The 15,323-nt window shown below is 34.5% G+C and overlaps 2 protein-coding genes across 2 annotated transcripts in view; both read right to left on the reverse strand.

Moving 5' to 3' along the window:
• LOC105389255 (atrial natriuretic peptide receptor 1) overlaps positions 1-2,604 on the reverse strand; it is a 195,650-nt gene extending 193,046 nt beyond the window's left edge. The window contains exon 1 of the mRNA XM_048622101.1: positions 2,406-2,604. The gene's annotated coding sequence lies outside the window, so the exon portion shown is untranslated. The remainder of the gene's footprint in view (positions 1-2,405) is intronic.
• Positions 2,605-6,050: 3,446 nt separating this feature from the next.
• LOC105382605 (F-box/LRR-repeat protein 7) overlaps positions 6,051-15,323 on the reverse strand; it is a 36,084-nt gene continuing 26,811 nt past the window's right edge. The window contains exons 6-8 of the mRNA XM_048622186.1: positions 11,886-12,031; positions 9,102-9,275; positions 6,051-7,324 (exon numbers count right to left, since the gene is read on the reverse strand). Coding sequence (XP_048478143.1) covers positions 7,112-7,324; positions 9,102-9,275; positions 11,886-12,031 — 533 coding nt within the window. The 3' untranslated portion in view covers positions 6,051-7,111. The remainder of the gene's footprint in view (positions 7,325-9,101; positions 9,276-11,885; positions 12,032-15,323) is intronic.

Raw genomic sequence — 15,323 nt, forward strand, 5'->3', positions numbered from 1 at the left:
GATAAAAAGTAGCCTATGTTCTTTCCCAGGGTCTAGACCATATGTATACCAAATTTCATTCAAATCCGTTCAGTAGTTTTGGCGTGAAAGCGTAACAGACAGACAGACAGACAGACACAGTTACTTTCGCATTTATAATATTAGTAAGGATAAGGATTGTCGTACTCTAATTTACTACCAATGAATAATTAAATCAGCTATACATATTAATTTTTTTTCGCCCATGACAAAAGCAAAGATGAGAGCCTATAACTAACTGTCGTCATAACACCAAAGGTTAACTGGAAGAGACTGCTAGTTTAAATAATAACTTCTGCTTAATAACCCCGTACTCAACGTATGCCTAAACAAGAGCTCATAACATTTGAATAGGATTAAACAGAAAGTCTATCAGTATACCAACCAATTACTTTTAAAAAACATTGTGGTTAACATGAGTCGGTACTGCTTTTTGTAAAATGGAAAAAATATAAAGTTTCAGGCCCTGGGCCTTTTGTATCGTGTATTTTTTCCAACATGTGTTTTTTGCTAAAACACGGTGTTCACATTCACAATAAAAATATTGACTGCAATGGATATTTAACTATACAGGCTGTTGAAAAAGTGGTATACTAAGCCGAAAGAGGGTGAGTATGGCTCAACCCCTTTCGTTTTGGTTAGGCAATACTGTATATATGGTTATGTATTCAATAAATATAAAATAAAAAATTTCATTCTCCGTGAGGTTAGTATCCTATACCTGACTCACTGGAATGGAAACAACAACTTTTTGACCAAAGGCGCATGTACGATAAATTTAATGCATTAACCATACAAACTTACAAATGAATGTCTAGCACAATCAATTTGATTTAATACATGCGTAAAGTATATTTATTTATTCACTAGCTGTTCCCGCGCGCTTCGCTTCGCCATAAAAAGTTTTCCCGTGGAAATTCCGGGATAAAAAGTAGCCTATGTTCTTTCCCAGGGTCTAGACCGTATGTATACCAAAATTTCATGCAAATCCGTTCAGTAGTTTTGGCGTGAAAGAGTAACAGACAGACAGACAGACAGAGTTACTTTCGCATTTATAGTATTATATAAAGTTAGGAAGTTAGGATAGGATTAGGTTAGGTTAGGACTAAGGTTACCGACATAGCTGTCAAAATATGCAAGCTGAAGTGGCAGTGGGCTGATCATATCTGCCAAAGAACCGATAAACCATAAACGTTGGGGTAGACGAGTTCTCGAGTGGAGACCACGAACAGGCAAACGCAGCGTGGGACGCCCTCCTGCCCGCTGGACTGACGACCTTAGGCGGGTGGCGGGTAGTGGTTGGATGAGGAAGGCCGAGGACCGAGTGTTGTGGCGCTCCTTGGGAGAGGCCTATGTCCAGCAGTGGATGATTATTGGCTGATGATGATAGGATGTAGATACATCAACAGCATACATTAAATGGCACGCTATGTTATATTATGTACAAGCTGTGTGCTTTTATATTTTTTTTGAGTAGTAAGTGGATGTAAAAGATACAAATTCCACAATAATACACTCACGGGCAATGAAAAGTATCCACTGCGAAAAACACAAATTTACTCATAAACGGAAATGTCTAGCTTAATGAAGCCTTCTGCAACATTGAAGTACATTTAACAAAGAATAAGGATATTACCAACTTTTATAGTTTATATTTTGTTCAAATGTTAAATGAAATGTTTGAAAAAATTTGGGTTGTTTGGTGTCGGCATTTTGTGAGTTGAACTATTTCATTGCCCGTGAGTGTATTAACGCTCATCAAAAGGTACGGTACGGGCAGGCCGTCTGTGGAGTGACAAGTAAACCTCATACGAAAAAAAACTCCAAACATAAAAAGTGCGCATCTAAAAACTCTGGAGTAGACGAACTAGAAGGATGATTCTTGTCTCATATTGTTAAATGGAATTCATTTAAAAAATAAACAATATGAATATATCGGAAAAAATATCAGATAGATGTCACAGATGTCACTTGTTATCTTAAAAAATCTAATCTGTGAATAAGAGTTGTCACATGAATAAGAATACTTTTAGCGATAACCTGTTGGATTTAGATAAGACCTTACATGTATATCTTAAATCATTCACCTTTCAGACTTCTGTATCCATACCCACAGTTTAAAACACCCGAAAAATTGACCTGGTAAAGAGACTAAATACCTAGGTACCTTTTTTTATAGAACCAATAATATACTAAAACCACTTTCCATACTTTCGGTGAAGTAAACTTTTATCAAAAAAAAACAATCCCTGCTCCTAAGTTTAGTTAACAATTTAATATTGGTTATAATCCGACCATACAATTTAGATACTTTCTAATCAGTCCTTATAAATAATAGCAAATGTGTGTTTTTTTAAATAAATATCTATTCTAACCAAAAAACTTACCATTGAAAAATAACTACACACGTTTAGATCATCAAAAGCTTTTAACCAACACAACACAAAACACTGTCTGGCACAAAACATTAACCGATCAAAATTAAAAATAAATGTGGAAAAAAATAACTGTCATTTGAAAGAACCGGTAACTTTGGCGGGAAAACTCTATTTTTGAATAGAGAACGCGACGTCACCGCCCGAGCTATCGCAACGCACTGAAGGAAAACCGAAAATTGGCTTCTGTAAGGGTGAGTTTACACTGAAGCGCGTTTCCATGGGGTTTTACGTAGGAATTAAACTACTGGGACGGTCGAAAGTATCTATAACTTCTGAATTGTTAAATAAGATTGAAAATTTCATTGCTTTCCAGTGTAGGTATTCAGTGATATAAAAACATTTAAAAATGGGAGAGCTAAATACTTTATGATATTAGCCTAAATTAGAACTCATCACATTTATTTTGATGGTCAAACATTAATCACTTTTATGGGATTCTTTCATCAAATTTATATGTTATTAAATTGCACGTGCAGAACCTGATGAAGCATTGAAGATTGTGCTGAAAATTTAGAATTATTCCCAGTAAATTCACTTAAACGAATAAATCTATTTGTGCCGCTTCGCTAATTCCTTGTGCTTAGCTGAGTTTATTACTGAGAAATTAGATAGAAATATTTCTAACTATAGCCATTGTGCATAACCCGCTTAAATTTAATATTAGAACTGAGTAGGTTCCTATGATTCGGGGGTTAAGGGCGGGGGCTTAAGTATTTAACGTATAAAACTTTCCTAATAAAAAAACTGTACTGTGGTTTGGTTTTGTGAGAAACTGTTTTTAATAATTCAGTGAACAATTAGTGTGAAATAAACTTTCAAACATAGTACTTAACAGTATATTTGGTAAACTATAAAACACTTATAATGAATGTCCCTTGGTTTAACCCAATGATAAAACTCTACCATGTATGTATACATGAATAGTTGGGCTTAGTCTGTCTTCAGATGTTATTGTCCAGTATGCCGTCTAGCTAAAGTAGGAAACTCTTTCATGTCTATTGTGTATGCAAATCTATAGAGAAAAGGGTTCTTTATATTTCCTAGAAATAGTCAATACTTTATTTTTCTTTAGGGTTAAACTCTTGCTCTTGACCTATATAAAAAGAAGGGAACTACCTACTTAATAATATAAATATTTAACGATGAAAGTTGTAAGTGTATGTTGTTTTCTTTTTGCGCACCTTATATTTTAATTTTCTTGCACCTCCTGTGGGTTGACTGGTAGAAAATTCTTATAGCATTTAGTCCACCGTTTGTACACTTTATTTATGTTTGAGCAATAAAGGATTAAATAAATAGTATATAAAGAAGGAAAATACTGCGTATATTTCCCATACTTTAAGTTTGCAATAAAAGTCTGATGACTACTAAGCTAGCAGTCTAATACCAAATTGCAGAATCCGGAACTTTAAGCTAATGTCGACATTAAATCTATGTCTGTCTCTTTCTGTCCGTATACTTTCAAAGCAAGCAAGGCAATACATTTAAGATAGACATTACCGTAATGTTTCTTTCTGCAACTCAAAGTTTTCAGCAACAATAATTCAGTTACCAAAAAATTACGTCTTTTAAACATGTTTTGTATATGGACAATGGTTATCCACCAATTATTATCTATCCCTGATAAAAGTATTATAAATAAATACACTTTTATATTAAGCAAACGATCCCTGCTGTGGGAATGTAATTTTCTTGTTAGTATTAAGTCATGGGGTTGTTATACCCGACAAGAAAATCTTTTTGTCATGTTGCGCTGGCTATTTTCCTGACAAGTGGACTTATCTTATTCCTGCTGTTATTTTATTATTACTCATAAGTAGATTGTTATTTTTTTCCGGAAACGTAAGTTTGTTATTTTTCTACCTGCCAATCGATAGAAGTATACATACATTATTATGTCGATTTTGAAGGCTCAATATTAAATTTTAGCTGTACAAAACAAAGTATAAATTTTGCGACTGGAAAATTATATTTACAGAACCACTCACAGAGTCGTATTTTAAACAAATCATTTAAGGTTTTGACAGCACTAAAATTAGAATTTGTGCCTTCAAATCGACATCGTCATGCCTTCAAAATGAAATGGTTTACACTAAAAAAAACGTTTTTTTTTCAAAAACAGTAAAACTTGGCGTTGCCAAAATGTAGATTATCTATGAACACAAAGAGGATAACACAGTCTGTCCGTGCCTTTAGTTCCACCGTCGGATTTATCATACCTGATAAGATAGGATTGCCACTCAATAATTGTATTAAATAATTAATATTTATTCCAGCCATCGAGTGGCTTTAATAAACCTCTTATCTGTTGAGTGTTATGAAAAACTAAATCATTGGGAAAATCTCTGTGGTGACTGATTTGATTATTTATTTGTCATCAAACTTAACAGTAGCTATAATTATAGACTTCGGCAATAGTTAATTCATTAATGAACAGATAGATTTTAAACTACTGAACCAATTTTCATAAAACATTTAGGGCCTTACCACAAAAACTAAGACAGTATTTAGCAGATATTTAGAGCTGTCAAACGCCTAGAAAATATGCCAAATTTCGTTTTAAACACTCGTTAAACAGTGTTTTAGAGTTTTTTGTGGTAGCACGGTTACCTTCTCTTAGTGTGTTTATATTAGGTATGTGTAAAGATTTTTTAATAAAATAAACAAAGCACAGGCTAATTCAATGGGTCTTAGTACTAGTCTGTTATAATAATTTTAATATAAATTATTTTTAAAGACGCCTCCCTTTAAAAAAAAGTAAGTACCTACGTGAGTACTATGAATATTGTGTTACCTTTCTTCGCCTATGTATTTTCGTCGCCTGTAGGTACCTTCAAACTCTTGAGGCTCCATAAAATTGATATGTTGACATAAAAGCAGCGTTTTCATCAAGCTGATGGAAAAGGTAAAGTGAGTTGCAAAGTGCGGTTAGTATAATGTCATAAATCACGGCTTTCGCAAAATTGTTTCGTGCGTAGATTTACCGATTCCAGAACTGCCCCACTCGACTTGTTTTTTGGACCCAAACTTACAATAACTAGAACAAACTAATTGTTTAACTATGTTTCTTGCGTTATACCTAAATGAACATTTATTATTTACTGACCAAAATTTTAACTTATTAATAAGTGGTATTTCTTACATTAGTGTAAAATTAAATAAATTGTAAGTAATAATTAAATTAATATTAAAATTTATTGGTACTTACCATGAAAACTGCTATAAGGTGTAATGCTTCGTAAAAAAAAGGATTATGAATCACTAACTAAATAGTAAAGGTACTCAAAATAAAAGGTATAAGACGACCGAATGGCGTAGTGGTTAGTGACCCTGACTACTGAGCCGATGGTCCCGGGTTCGATTCCCGGCTGGGGCAGATATTTGTTTAAACACAGATATTTGTTCTCAGGTCTTGGATGTGCCCGTAAAATGGCAATAGGCCCGCCCCCTATTACATTGGGACTAACATAACACTCTGGCGAAAAGTGGGTGCAGCAATGCACCTCTGCCTACCCCGCACGGGAGTACATTAGTACAAGGCGTGAGTGCGTGTGTGTGTGTGTGTTGTGTCAAAATAAAATAAATTTATTTTTTCGTTAGAGAACCATAATTTAATAATAACACCTATAAAATAATGGCAATCAGATATACTTAAAACAACGAACATATACGATACAACATTTACATCATACATCATTAAAATAACTCTTTACAACATTACTTAAACTTGCAACCATGTTACCTTATGTGTATCTAATATAAGTATCCTTATTTTTATATTTTTAGTACAAGTAAGATAAACTATATAACAACACACATATACGTAGTAAGAATGTTTTTGAAGTAATTAATAAAGTTATGGTCACTTCACTTCTCAAATTTCTACAATAAAATTTTGTGGAACCAAATAATATTTCATATGACACTCAACACAGTATATTTTTTCACTTTTTATAAAATGTTCAGTCTCTTATGTACGTGCTCAATGCACATATATATATATATTTTCCAATAGTACATTTATTTAGTTACGAATCAAAACATTGTGCTAGAGGTTGAATGTTAGCTTAATTAAATAATTAACTAAAACATTGTACATACGGTCTACAAGGAAACGATTGTCTGTGGCCTAAATATGTACAACCGGAGGGAAATCATTGCTATTATTGTTCGAAAAATACCTGTACAATATTATTATGTATCTTTTCTTTCACATAAAAAATTACCTCTTAGTGTTTAACAACGAAATATTTGATTTTCAATATCAACTTAATGTTTTAATAATGGTGTAATATTTCATTACTTTTAAATAAAAAAATGAACCTCATGCCGAAATATTTCGTTAGTTCACTATTTACGGGTCCTGTACTGTAACTCCTCATGGCACTTCGTAAGTTTAATATTTATAAGAATACGACGATTGAAAAACTATACTAACTAAATATAAAATTTATCATACAAAAATATTTGACAAAAAATATATTATTTATTTCAAATCAGAACTGTGCATGGCGTGACAGAATTCACACCGTTAAACTTACTTTAGAACCTGTCACTTTAAATCCGAGTGCAGCCAATCCAAAAAAACGTTACATTGCACTCAGAACCAACGAAACTCAATTCCAGTTTAGAACCACAACACAACAAACGAAAACTCAACAAAAACCCGGATTGGTGTGTTCAATGACGCACCGCTTGCAATACTTCTTGACGGCTCGGTACCCGCGGAGTGTGACCGGCGTGTCCTGAATATTGAGTTGGGTCAAACCCCGGCAGTAGTACGCGACCGCCTCCAACCCGTCGTCGCCTATCAACTCGCAGCCTCTTAAAGCCAACTTCTTGAGGTTGGGACAACATCGCGCCAGGATCTGGGGAAGGAAAATTAAGTGTTAAAATTAGTGAAGAAGTCATGATCGTATATATTTTGCAATACACGAATTATAACATAAAAACTATTTCATTACTGTATGCCTACTGTCCCATAGATTTGTACAAAGCATAATTACGTACATTATACAGGGCGTTAAATAAGTTTAGTAAACTGAAAGGGGGGTAACTCAGTTCGTAATTCTGAACAACTACGTGACTTTTTGGTATAGGAAGTTGAAGGTTTCTTTCGCGAATTTCCGAATGTTTATTAGATGAACTTCTCTAAGTGCTTTCTGGGTGAATAGCTGAGTCACCATCTTTCAACTTACTTTTCGAACAACTTGTAAAGAAGGGCAGTATACTTATTAGCTACCTCAATAAATCCAACAGTGAATTAGTTATAAGAATTAAACTTATTCCTACTAGTTTTACAATAGGTACAGGAATTAATTATATTATGCACATACATATAACGTGAACATTAACTTTCAACAATAATTTTACTAAGATTCGCTTACCAAGAAATGGTAGAGGTACCATCATATTAGATATTATTAATAATGCAATTCTCGTATTCTATTTCTAACACAAAGGTGTTTAGACTTCCTAGAAGCAACTAAATTGCACCAGCTATTTCATTCCAAGCCACGGCATCCATATATAATATCAACTGGGAATTCACGAGAGTTGCGTGTACAGTGGGACATATTATAACTAGTACACCTTCTTTTTACTACGAGTATGTCAGTGATAATCTAGATCTGTGGACTTACTACCACCGAACATTATCAATTAACAATCCATAAAAGCGTCGCTCGCTTGTCATATCTAACGTTACTTTTATGGATCTGGCAGATGTTTAACATGGGAGCTTATGGATTGTTAACTTCTAAGGTGTCGTTAGTGGTACTATTAGTAGCTGTACTATTAGTTAGCAAGGTATCTTTTTTTTTTTTTAAGATTTTATTGTCACTCCACAGACTTTATGTCCGTGCCTTTTTGAGAGATCAATTATATTGTGAGAGTTTGGTTGTTTTTTATCTTCATCTTTTAACTACTAGTTAGCAAGGTATCAAGTAGTTCCAGGGCAAGAAGAATGCACTATATCCAGAATTGTTTATATTATTGAAGCTATTATTTAAATGGGATGTATATTTCATACCAGTTTGAAAGCTTTGAAAAATTTACCCTCAGTATAAACTGTTTGCACTCTCTACGAGTATTTAATATTTTATAACTAACAGTACCGACAATTCCCACACATCTTGAAACGAAACGAGATAGAAAATTCATGAAATATCTCAGGTTCAGAGCTTACATGTCAATGTTTTCTTGAGCTATCTAGTAGGTGTTTACAAAAATTTTATGATTATAACTAAGAGTAGTAATATACTATAATATTATTTTAAAGATTTATATATATTTTTTCAGAGCTTTAGTTTCATATAACTCTACATCGTATATTGCTCGCCGAGTCATCGCTTTCGGATTCCTTTAGCACTTTAAAAATATCCTGCACTAAAGGAGTATCGTGTAAGGTATTAAATGTACCTTGGTATACTTAGTACCACATCTATACTTATTACATCTATGTATGTATGTGAACCCACCAACCCGCAGTGGACCAGCGTGGTGGGAAATGGTCTAAGCTTAGGTAGGCAGTTCGGACCTACGGGCTATGCAAAGGTTCCACTCAAGAGAGCCATGTGCAGATACTTACACCCCCACATAGAATAGAATCGAATAGAATAGGCTGTAATAGAGGCTGGTTCTCACCTGCAGCCCCGGCTCAGACACATCAGTGGCCCCCAGATCAAGTGCTCTCAACCGGGAGCAACCGCGCGCGACCGCTTCCACTCCCTCGTCGCCCAGCGCGCCGCACCCGCGCGCGTTCAGATACCGCATCTTGTAGCACCGCCGCGCCAGCGTGCGGATACCGGAATCGGACACCTGGGTGGAGAGAGAAAAAATATTTATTTCTAATACACACGGAAACGACATATACAGGGTGTTGCAAAAAGGCTCTAAGCCGAAACCAGCATGTGCAGCATGTTATATCTAATTCCGAATATGAAATCGGAATTTCAAAATTCGTGAAAAAAAAAACATTTCCCATAGAAACTTAGTTGGTCACGTGACTTTTTACTATGGAGTTTTTTTTTTCGCAAATTAGATATAACATGCTGCACATGCTGGTTTCGGCTTAGTACACCCTTTTTGCAACATCCTTTATAGGAAGGCCGAAGACAGAGTGTCGTTTTTTACTATAGCGCTATAAATAGTGTCCATTGTTGTATAAATGTTTTATATGTATAAGTATGTATTTCATTTTCATTTCAATAGCTGTGCTTCTAGGAAATATAAATTATTATCAATATATCTGTACATGAGACGTTTCCAGAAGGAAATATTTTAAATTACCTACGAAACAAAACTCTGGTACTTATAAATATCATCAGAACCCTGTTTATTAATATTATACTTTGTACCATTAATTATTATTATTTTAATGAATATTTACAATAATGTCTCTTAAAATCTGAAGTTCCTTTGATGCTGATAATTTATTTACTGAATAATGTTTTGAGTAAACAAATTCTGTGCAATGGCAGCGCTTTAAAGTAACTTTAGTGAGGCGATATTTCAAGAGGCGTAAATATTAGTCTTGCTTCTGTGTGAATTCGGTCGGTAAATTAAATACTTATTCCCTTTAACGTCAACGTGTGAGTTGTGACGCATTTGTATTATAAAGCAACGAAAGTGATCATCATCAGGCAACGACTGCAACTGTACTGAAGGACAAAGGCTTATTTTTCATAAATAAAAATTCATATACAGTACTCTCTATTCCTGGCTATTTTATCAAATTTGCAATCGTGTCTTTGAAGGACATACAAATAAATCTTAAGTAAATGTTGGAAAAATGTGTGCCATTTGGTGTTGACGTTTTGTGAGTGGATCTTTTTCATTGTTCACGAGTGTACTTTCAAGTTTGTACTTCAGTCAAACTCTGGATGGGTTATAAATTATAATAATAACTAAATTACTGATATTAAATTGCTTATTTTAATCTGTAAAACTAAGCTTCCAATTAACCCTAGAGTAGTCGCGCCTTTTTGTGTGACGCGAGTGCTCGCGTGGGGAGCATTTTGCCGCCCATATTAAAATGTATTTTTTGGACACTTAATAAATACGATAACTTATAAATGTATATAATTTGAATAAAATGAATCATATGGTATTAGAAAAAGTAATATTTATAGTTTTAATATTATAATTTTTCACTATATGACCTATCGTTCATGCTTTGGGAAAATTTCTGACCTTTTAGGTATCAATGTGTCTTAAGCCACACAAAATCAACAAATCTCAAAATTATTAAAAAAAATTGACTTTATCGTCACCTAGAGCATTTATTTCAGCAATACAATCCTGAAACATGAACTTAAAGACGTGTTCGTTGCACAGTAACTTTCTTCATGTATTGCACCCTTTTTTGACCTGCTATTTTTCTTATATGGACATAGTTATAAGCATGTACCCTCCCTTCTTTAGGGTGTTTTTTGTTGGTCCGATGGTACAAAACGGGGGATTGGTACCACCGGACCAACAAAAAACACTTATGTACTGTCCATATGTAAGATTTTATTGTTAAACGTGGTGTAGTTATGGGCAGAGCTATTTCTTTCAGGTAAATTCTTCGAAAAATGAACTGGTTAGCAAATTAACAAAGTTATATCGTAAATCGAATGTAAACTGAAATAAATACATACCTACATTACATTTACATTATATTACCAAAAAACACTAAAAAACTTATAATATTTCATAAAAAATGTATAAAAAATAACTTTAATTTTAGTGACGCGAGTGCTCGCGCAGTGAGCATTTTGCCGCCCCGTGCGACACACTCTCTTCAATTCTCTCTTCCTGCTGTAACCTGTGCACTGAATTTCTCCAAATTTAATTTACATGTAGGAGAGGACCGAGAGGGCAGCTACATAGGCGCTGGACCTTGAGGAGTGCATAGTTCACAAAATATTAAACATTCTTTGCTGAGCGCGGCAAAATGCTCATAGCGCGAGCACTCTAGGGTTAAAAGCAACAGCAATAATAGCGCCGGAACTTCTATTGTCTTTCCGTTTTAACTTTACTTTGTTTAAATTTCATTGCGAAATTGCGTAGGGATTTAGTTTCCGATAAATTTCCATCATCTGTGATTTTGAAACAATTATTGGAAAATGTTTATGTCGGGCTCAAAACCACGGGGGAAGAAAAGGCTGAGGACAGATATTAAGATCAATTCGTTTATCTCCCAACAGTGGAAGTGTATTGCCTTAAAATTATTATCATTACACATACTAACCTCTCTATATTTTTTCACTGGGGGTGGCACGGCGCGCTATTATAAGACGTGACAAAAGTTTTGCATCGCGCTCACTCACATTGTACAGCCTCAGGAGCGAACGCGGCGGAGAACTTTTGTCACGTCTTAATCGCGTCCCGTGCTAGCCCTTCAGATCATCCTACAAATATAAAAGTTTACGAATATAAACTTACCTGCGTGCACTTTGCGACAGAGAGGTAGCGCAAGGCTGGACCCAATTTCGCTAATTCATAAAGTCCGAAATCGGTTACACCGACACAGTCAGAGACGCTGAGTTCCTTCAGCGCACAGTACGAGGGGATCCACCGTATTCCTGCATCTGAAACAAAAAGGAAATGAAGAAATTACTTTCAGGTGATAAGACCCCTAATTATTATAGGTACAGTCTGGGTCAAAGTAATCTGACCCCTCTCTAAGTGACCGCAAAAATCAGACTATTAATGCCTGAGTGAGAGTTATTGACTACTTTTTATCCCCAAATTACTACGGGAATATTTTGAAATACGATGCGGAACTCGCACGAAAAACATAAAATATAGCTAAATACCTACAAAGATTAAATACGCGTAAATGTATCACTATGTACATACACATATCTACATACATTTTCATATTCGGGACACAATTCTAGGATTAAGGATAAGAGTGTAGTAAAAGTTTTATTTCTCGTAAAACGTGTCGTCATTTCTGTTCTTGTACCTATAACTACTTACATATTGTACTTACAGTTCGGTTCACGTTACATGACCAATTTTCTGAAGGCATATTTAATATTTTAAGTTTTAGGTACAGCTTTACTATATGTTTCTTTGTTTTAGACACCATCAGATATAAATTAATAGTTACTTAAAGAAGCTAATATGTAACGTGGCTCGGATATGAACTTCTACTATACTCGTCTCTAGGGTTATGATGAATACGTTTGTATCGCATTTCAGTTTTCGGTCTTTTTACATAAAACAGAGTATATCTACATACATGGCATTTCAGGAAAAAACTTTACAAACAAGTTCATGAAACTTGAGCAAAGAGTACTTACAACCACCTACAGCTACAAAAAGGCATACATAGTCTCTGACAACGCTAACTTAGCAATAGAAACAAAAATAGTCCTTTATGGCAACAAATGATTATGTGCTCTTAGCACTCATGTGCTATGAGCGGTGGTGGCGTAATAGATAAGGCCTCGTCCTCTCAATCGAGAGGCCGTGGGTTCAAATCCTGGCTTGTACTAAAGAATTCTTTCAACTAAGGAGTTTAAGTACAATAAAACCACGTGCTCTTACGGCGACACCAGCACATCTAGATTCTAGATTTGTATCCTAAGTGCATTGTACTTATCCCAAAACGGCGATATGGTTCGCAACCTATCACGTGAGTACAAATGTGCTGCGAAAAGTGGGTGGCTCACTAGTGAGCCACCTCTGACTACCACTTCGGGGATTACAGTCGTGAGTGCATATACATATACATATTGGCACTCAATTAAGCAGAAACCAAAATGTTCATGCGAATGTTTACATCAATCACCAACCTTATAATTTATACGTAGTAATTTTTATACCCTCGATAAAAAGAGAGGTGTGTTATAAGTTTAGCGTGTCTCGTTTTTATTTCTGTGTATGTATCTGTCAGTGGTAGCGTAGCTCCCAAACGGCTGAACCGATTTGGGTCATATTTTATCAAAATCGGCTTAGCCGTTAAAAAGTTATGCGACTTTTACTTTTGAATGTCGGGCATTTAATGGGAGTTAGGTTATTGAAAACTCACATGAACTCTAATATGAAAATGAAATATGAAAAGCACTAAAACTTTACATGAGATACCTACTTATAATATATTATTAAAAACAACAACAACGTTTAAATGCAGCAGTCGCTGTTCAAAGTATTAAGATGTTATTAAAAACTTAATTAAGCGCGAAACTTGAATCTTATCTCCTTATTATAAGGAAGGCACTTATAATGTTTAAGCTGTTGCCACCGTATTCTAGAACCAATGGCAGCTCTCAGTAAAACATCTCTCTCTAAATAGGGAATAAAGCCCTTGAATTACTTTTATTTACCTAAGCATGAACTTAAGTCGTACTTGGCAACCATTCAGCCAATCACACAGCTGCATTACGTGAAAATGGCATATAAGTAAGTACCGTAGTAAGTATAGGCTTCTTATAAATTCTTCGCTTCTCAACGTTCTTACTCGCAGACCAATTAATTAAAATCTTCATTGAAACCAGAGCTTTCGTCTTCATTCCATCTTGGAAATATAATATCTAGAATAAGTCCGTCAGAAACGATGCACCCGAGTTTAGTATTCAAGTGCCAGCTTCAGTAAGCCCCTTGAGGAAACAAACAGTTTCAGGATACACTAGTAATAGCTAGCTGTGTCCTTATAACTTAGGTATGACTTATAATTTGTTTTGGAAACTTTAAAGAGATTCTTGTTAAATACGATGTAAAATAGTATGATACGATAAAAAAATCCTGACATTTTAACATCAAGAGTCGCATATCTTTTGAACGGCCTAGCCGATTTTGATAAAAGATGGCTAAGAACACTCGGGGTAATATTACCCAAAAAAACAAATCGAAAATCGGTTCAGCCGTTCGGGACCTACGCTACTATAGACAGGCACACAGAGACACGTTAAAATGATTAAAACCCCTCTTCTTTGTCGGGGGTTAATGAAACGGGGGTTTATAGTAGGTACCTACATACAAAATTTTGGTACTTAAAGTGAGTGCAACAATGTACTTTCTGCATATACAATATGTATATACATATCTGAAATAAAAGGCGTCAATGCATAATAGGTATATTAGGTTAATTAATATGAACTATCTAATGCGTGTGTTTAGTAATACGGCTAAGCTTAAACAGCAAAAAAGTAACTTTTTCTTTCAACTTTTTAGTTTCAATTTCGACCCTTTATGACTTAGTTACAAAGGGACACTAAAACTTAGCTAAACTTCGTTTTTGTTAAAACTCCGAGTTTCAATATAAGTTTACACAAAAATTGTTCAACGGGGGTTTCAAACTGTTTTCGTAAAATATTATCACTTTTTCTTCGACAAAAGTTTTTCGGGTGTTCTTTTTATTACATTTTCTCTTTTATTGCCTATTATATCTTTGCTTATAATATTAAAAAAATATGGTTCATATACTTACACGAGTAAATGTTATTTTACCTGAAATATTCTCATGTAAGGCAGAAAATCATGAGGAAAACCTAAACTGAGAATAATAGCAACCATTTTTTTACGAATGAGCAAGCAAACCAAACTGTTGTTTACGCTACAATACCTACTGTGATTCTAGTTCTTATCCACCCGTAGGAAAAATTGTGGTATTATAACGTTACGTGTTTTTATAGATATAAAAATATTTTATTTTGAAACTTTGATTAAACATAGATTATGGTTAAGGCCCATGGAAATTCTCATTCACTCAATCAGTCATTGAGTTTTTCACAAATTTCGTAATTGCTAAGTTTCCTCTACTCCAAAAACGACAGCAAATTGAAACAAATTTCAATATATTTTCCGGTTATACTGGATTTTTCTCATAACTTCGATAAAAACTTTCAATCATTTCGCTCGCCATAGCTGTTT

The sequence above is a fragment of the Plutella xylostella genome, chromosome 7, assembly GCF_932276165.1.
Source record: "Plutella xylostella chromosome 7, ilPluXylo3.1, whole genome shotgun sequence".
Lineage (NCBI taxonomy): Eukaryota > Metazoa > Arthropoda > Insecta > Lepidoptera > Plutellidae > Plutella > Plutella xylostella.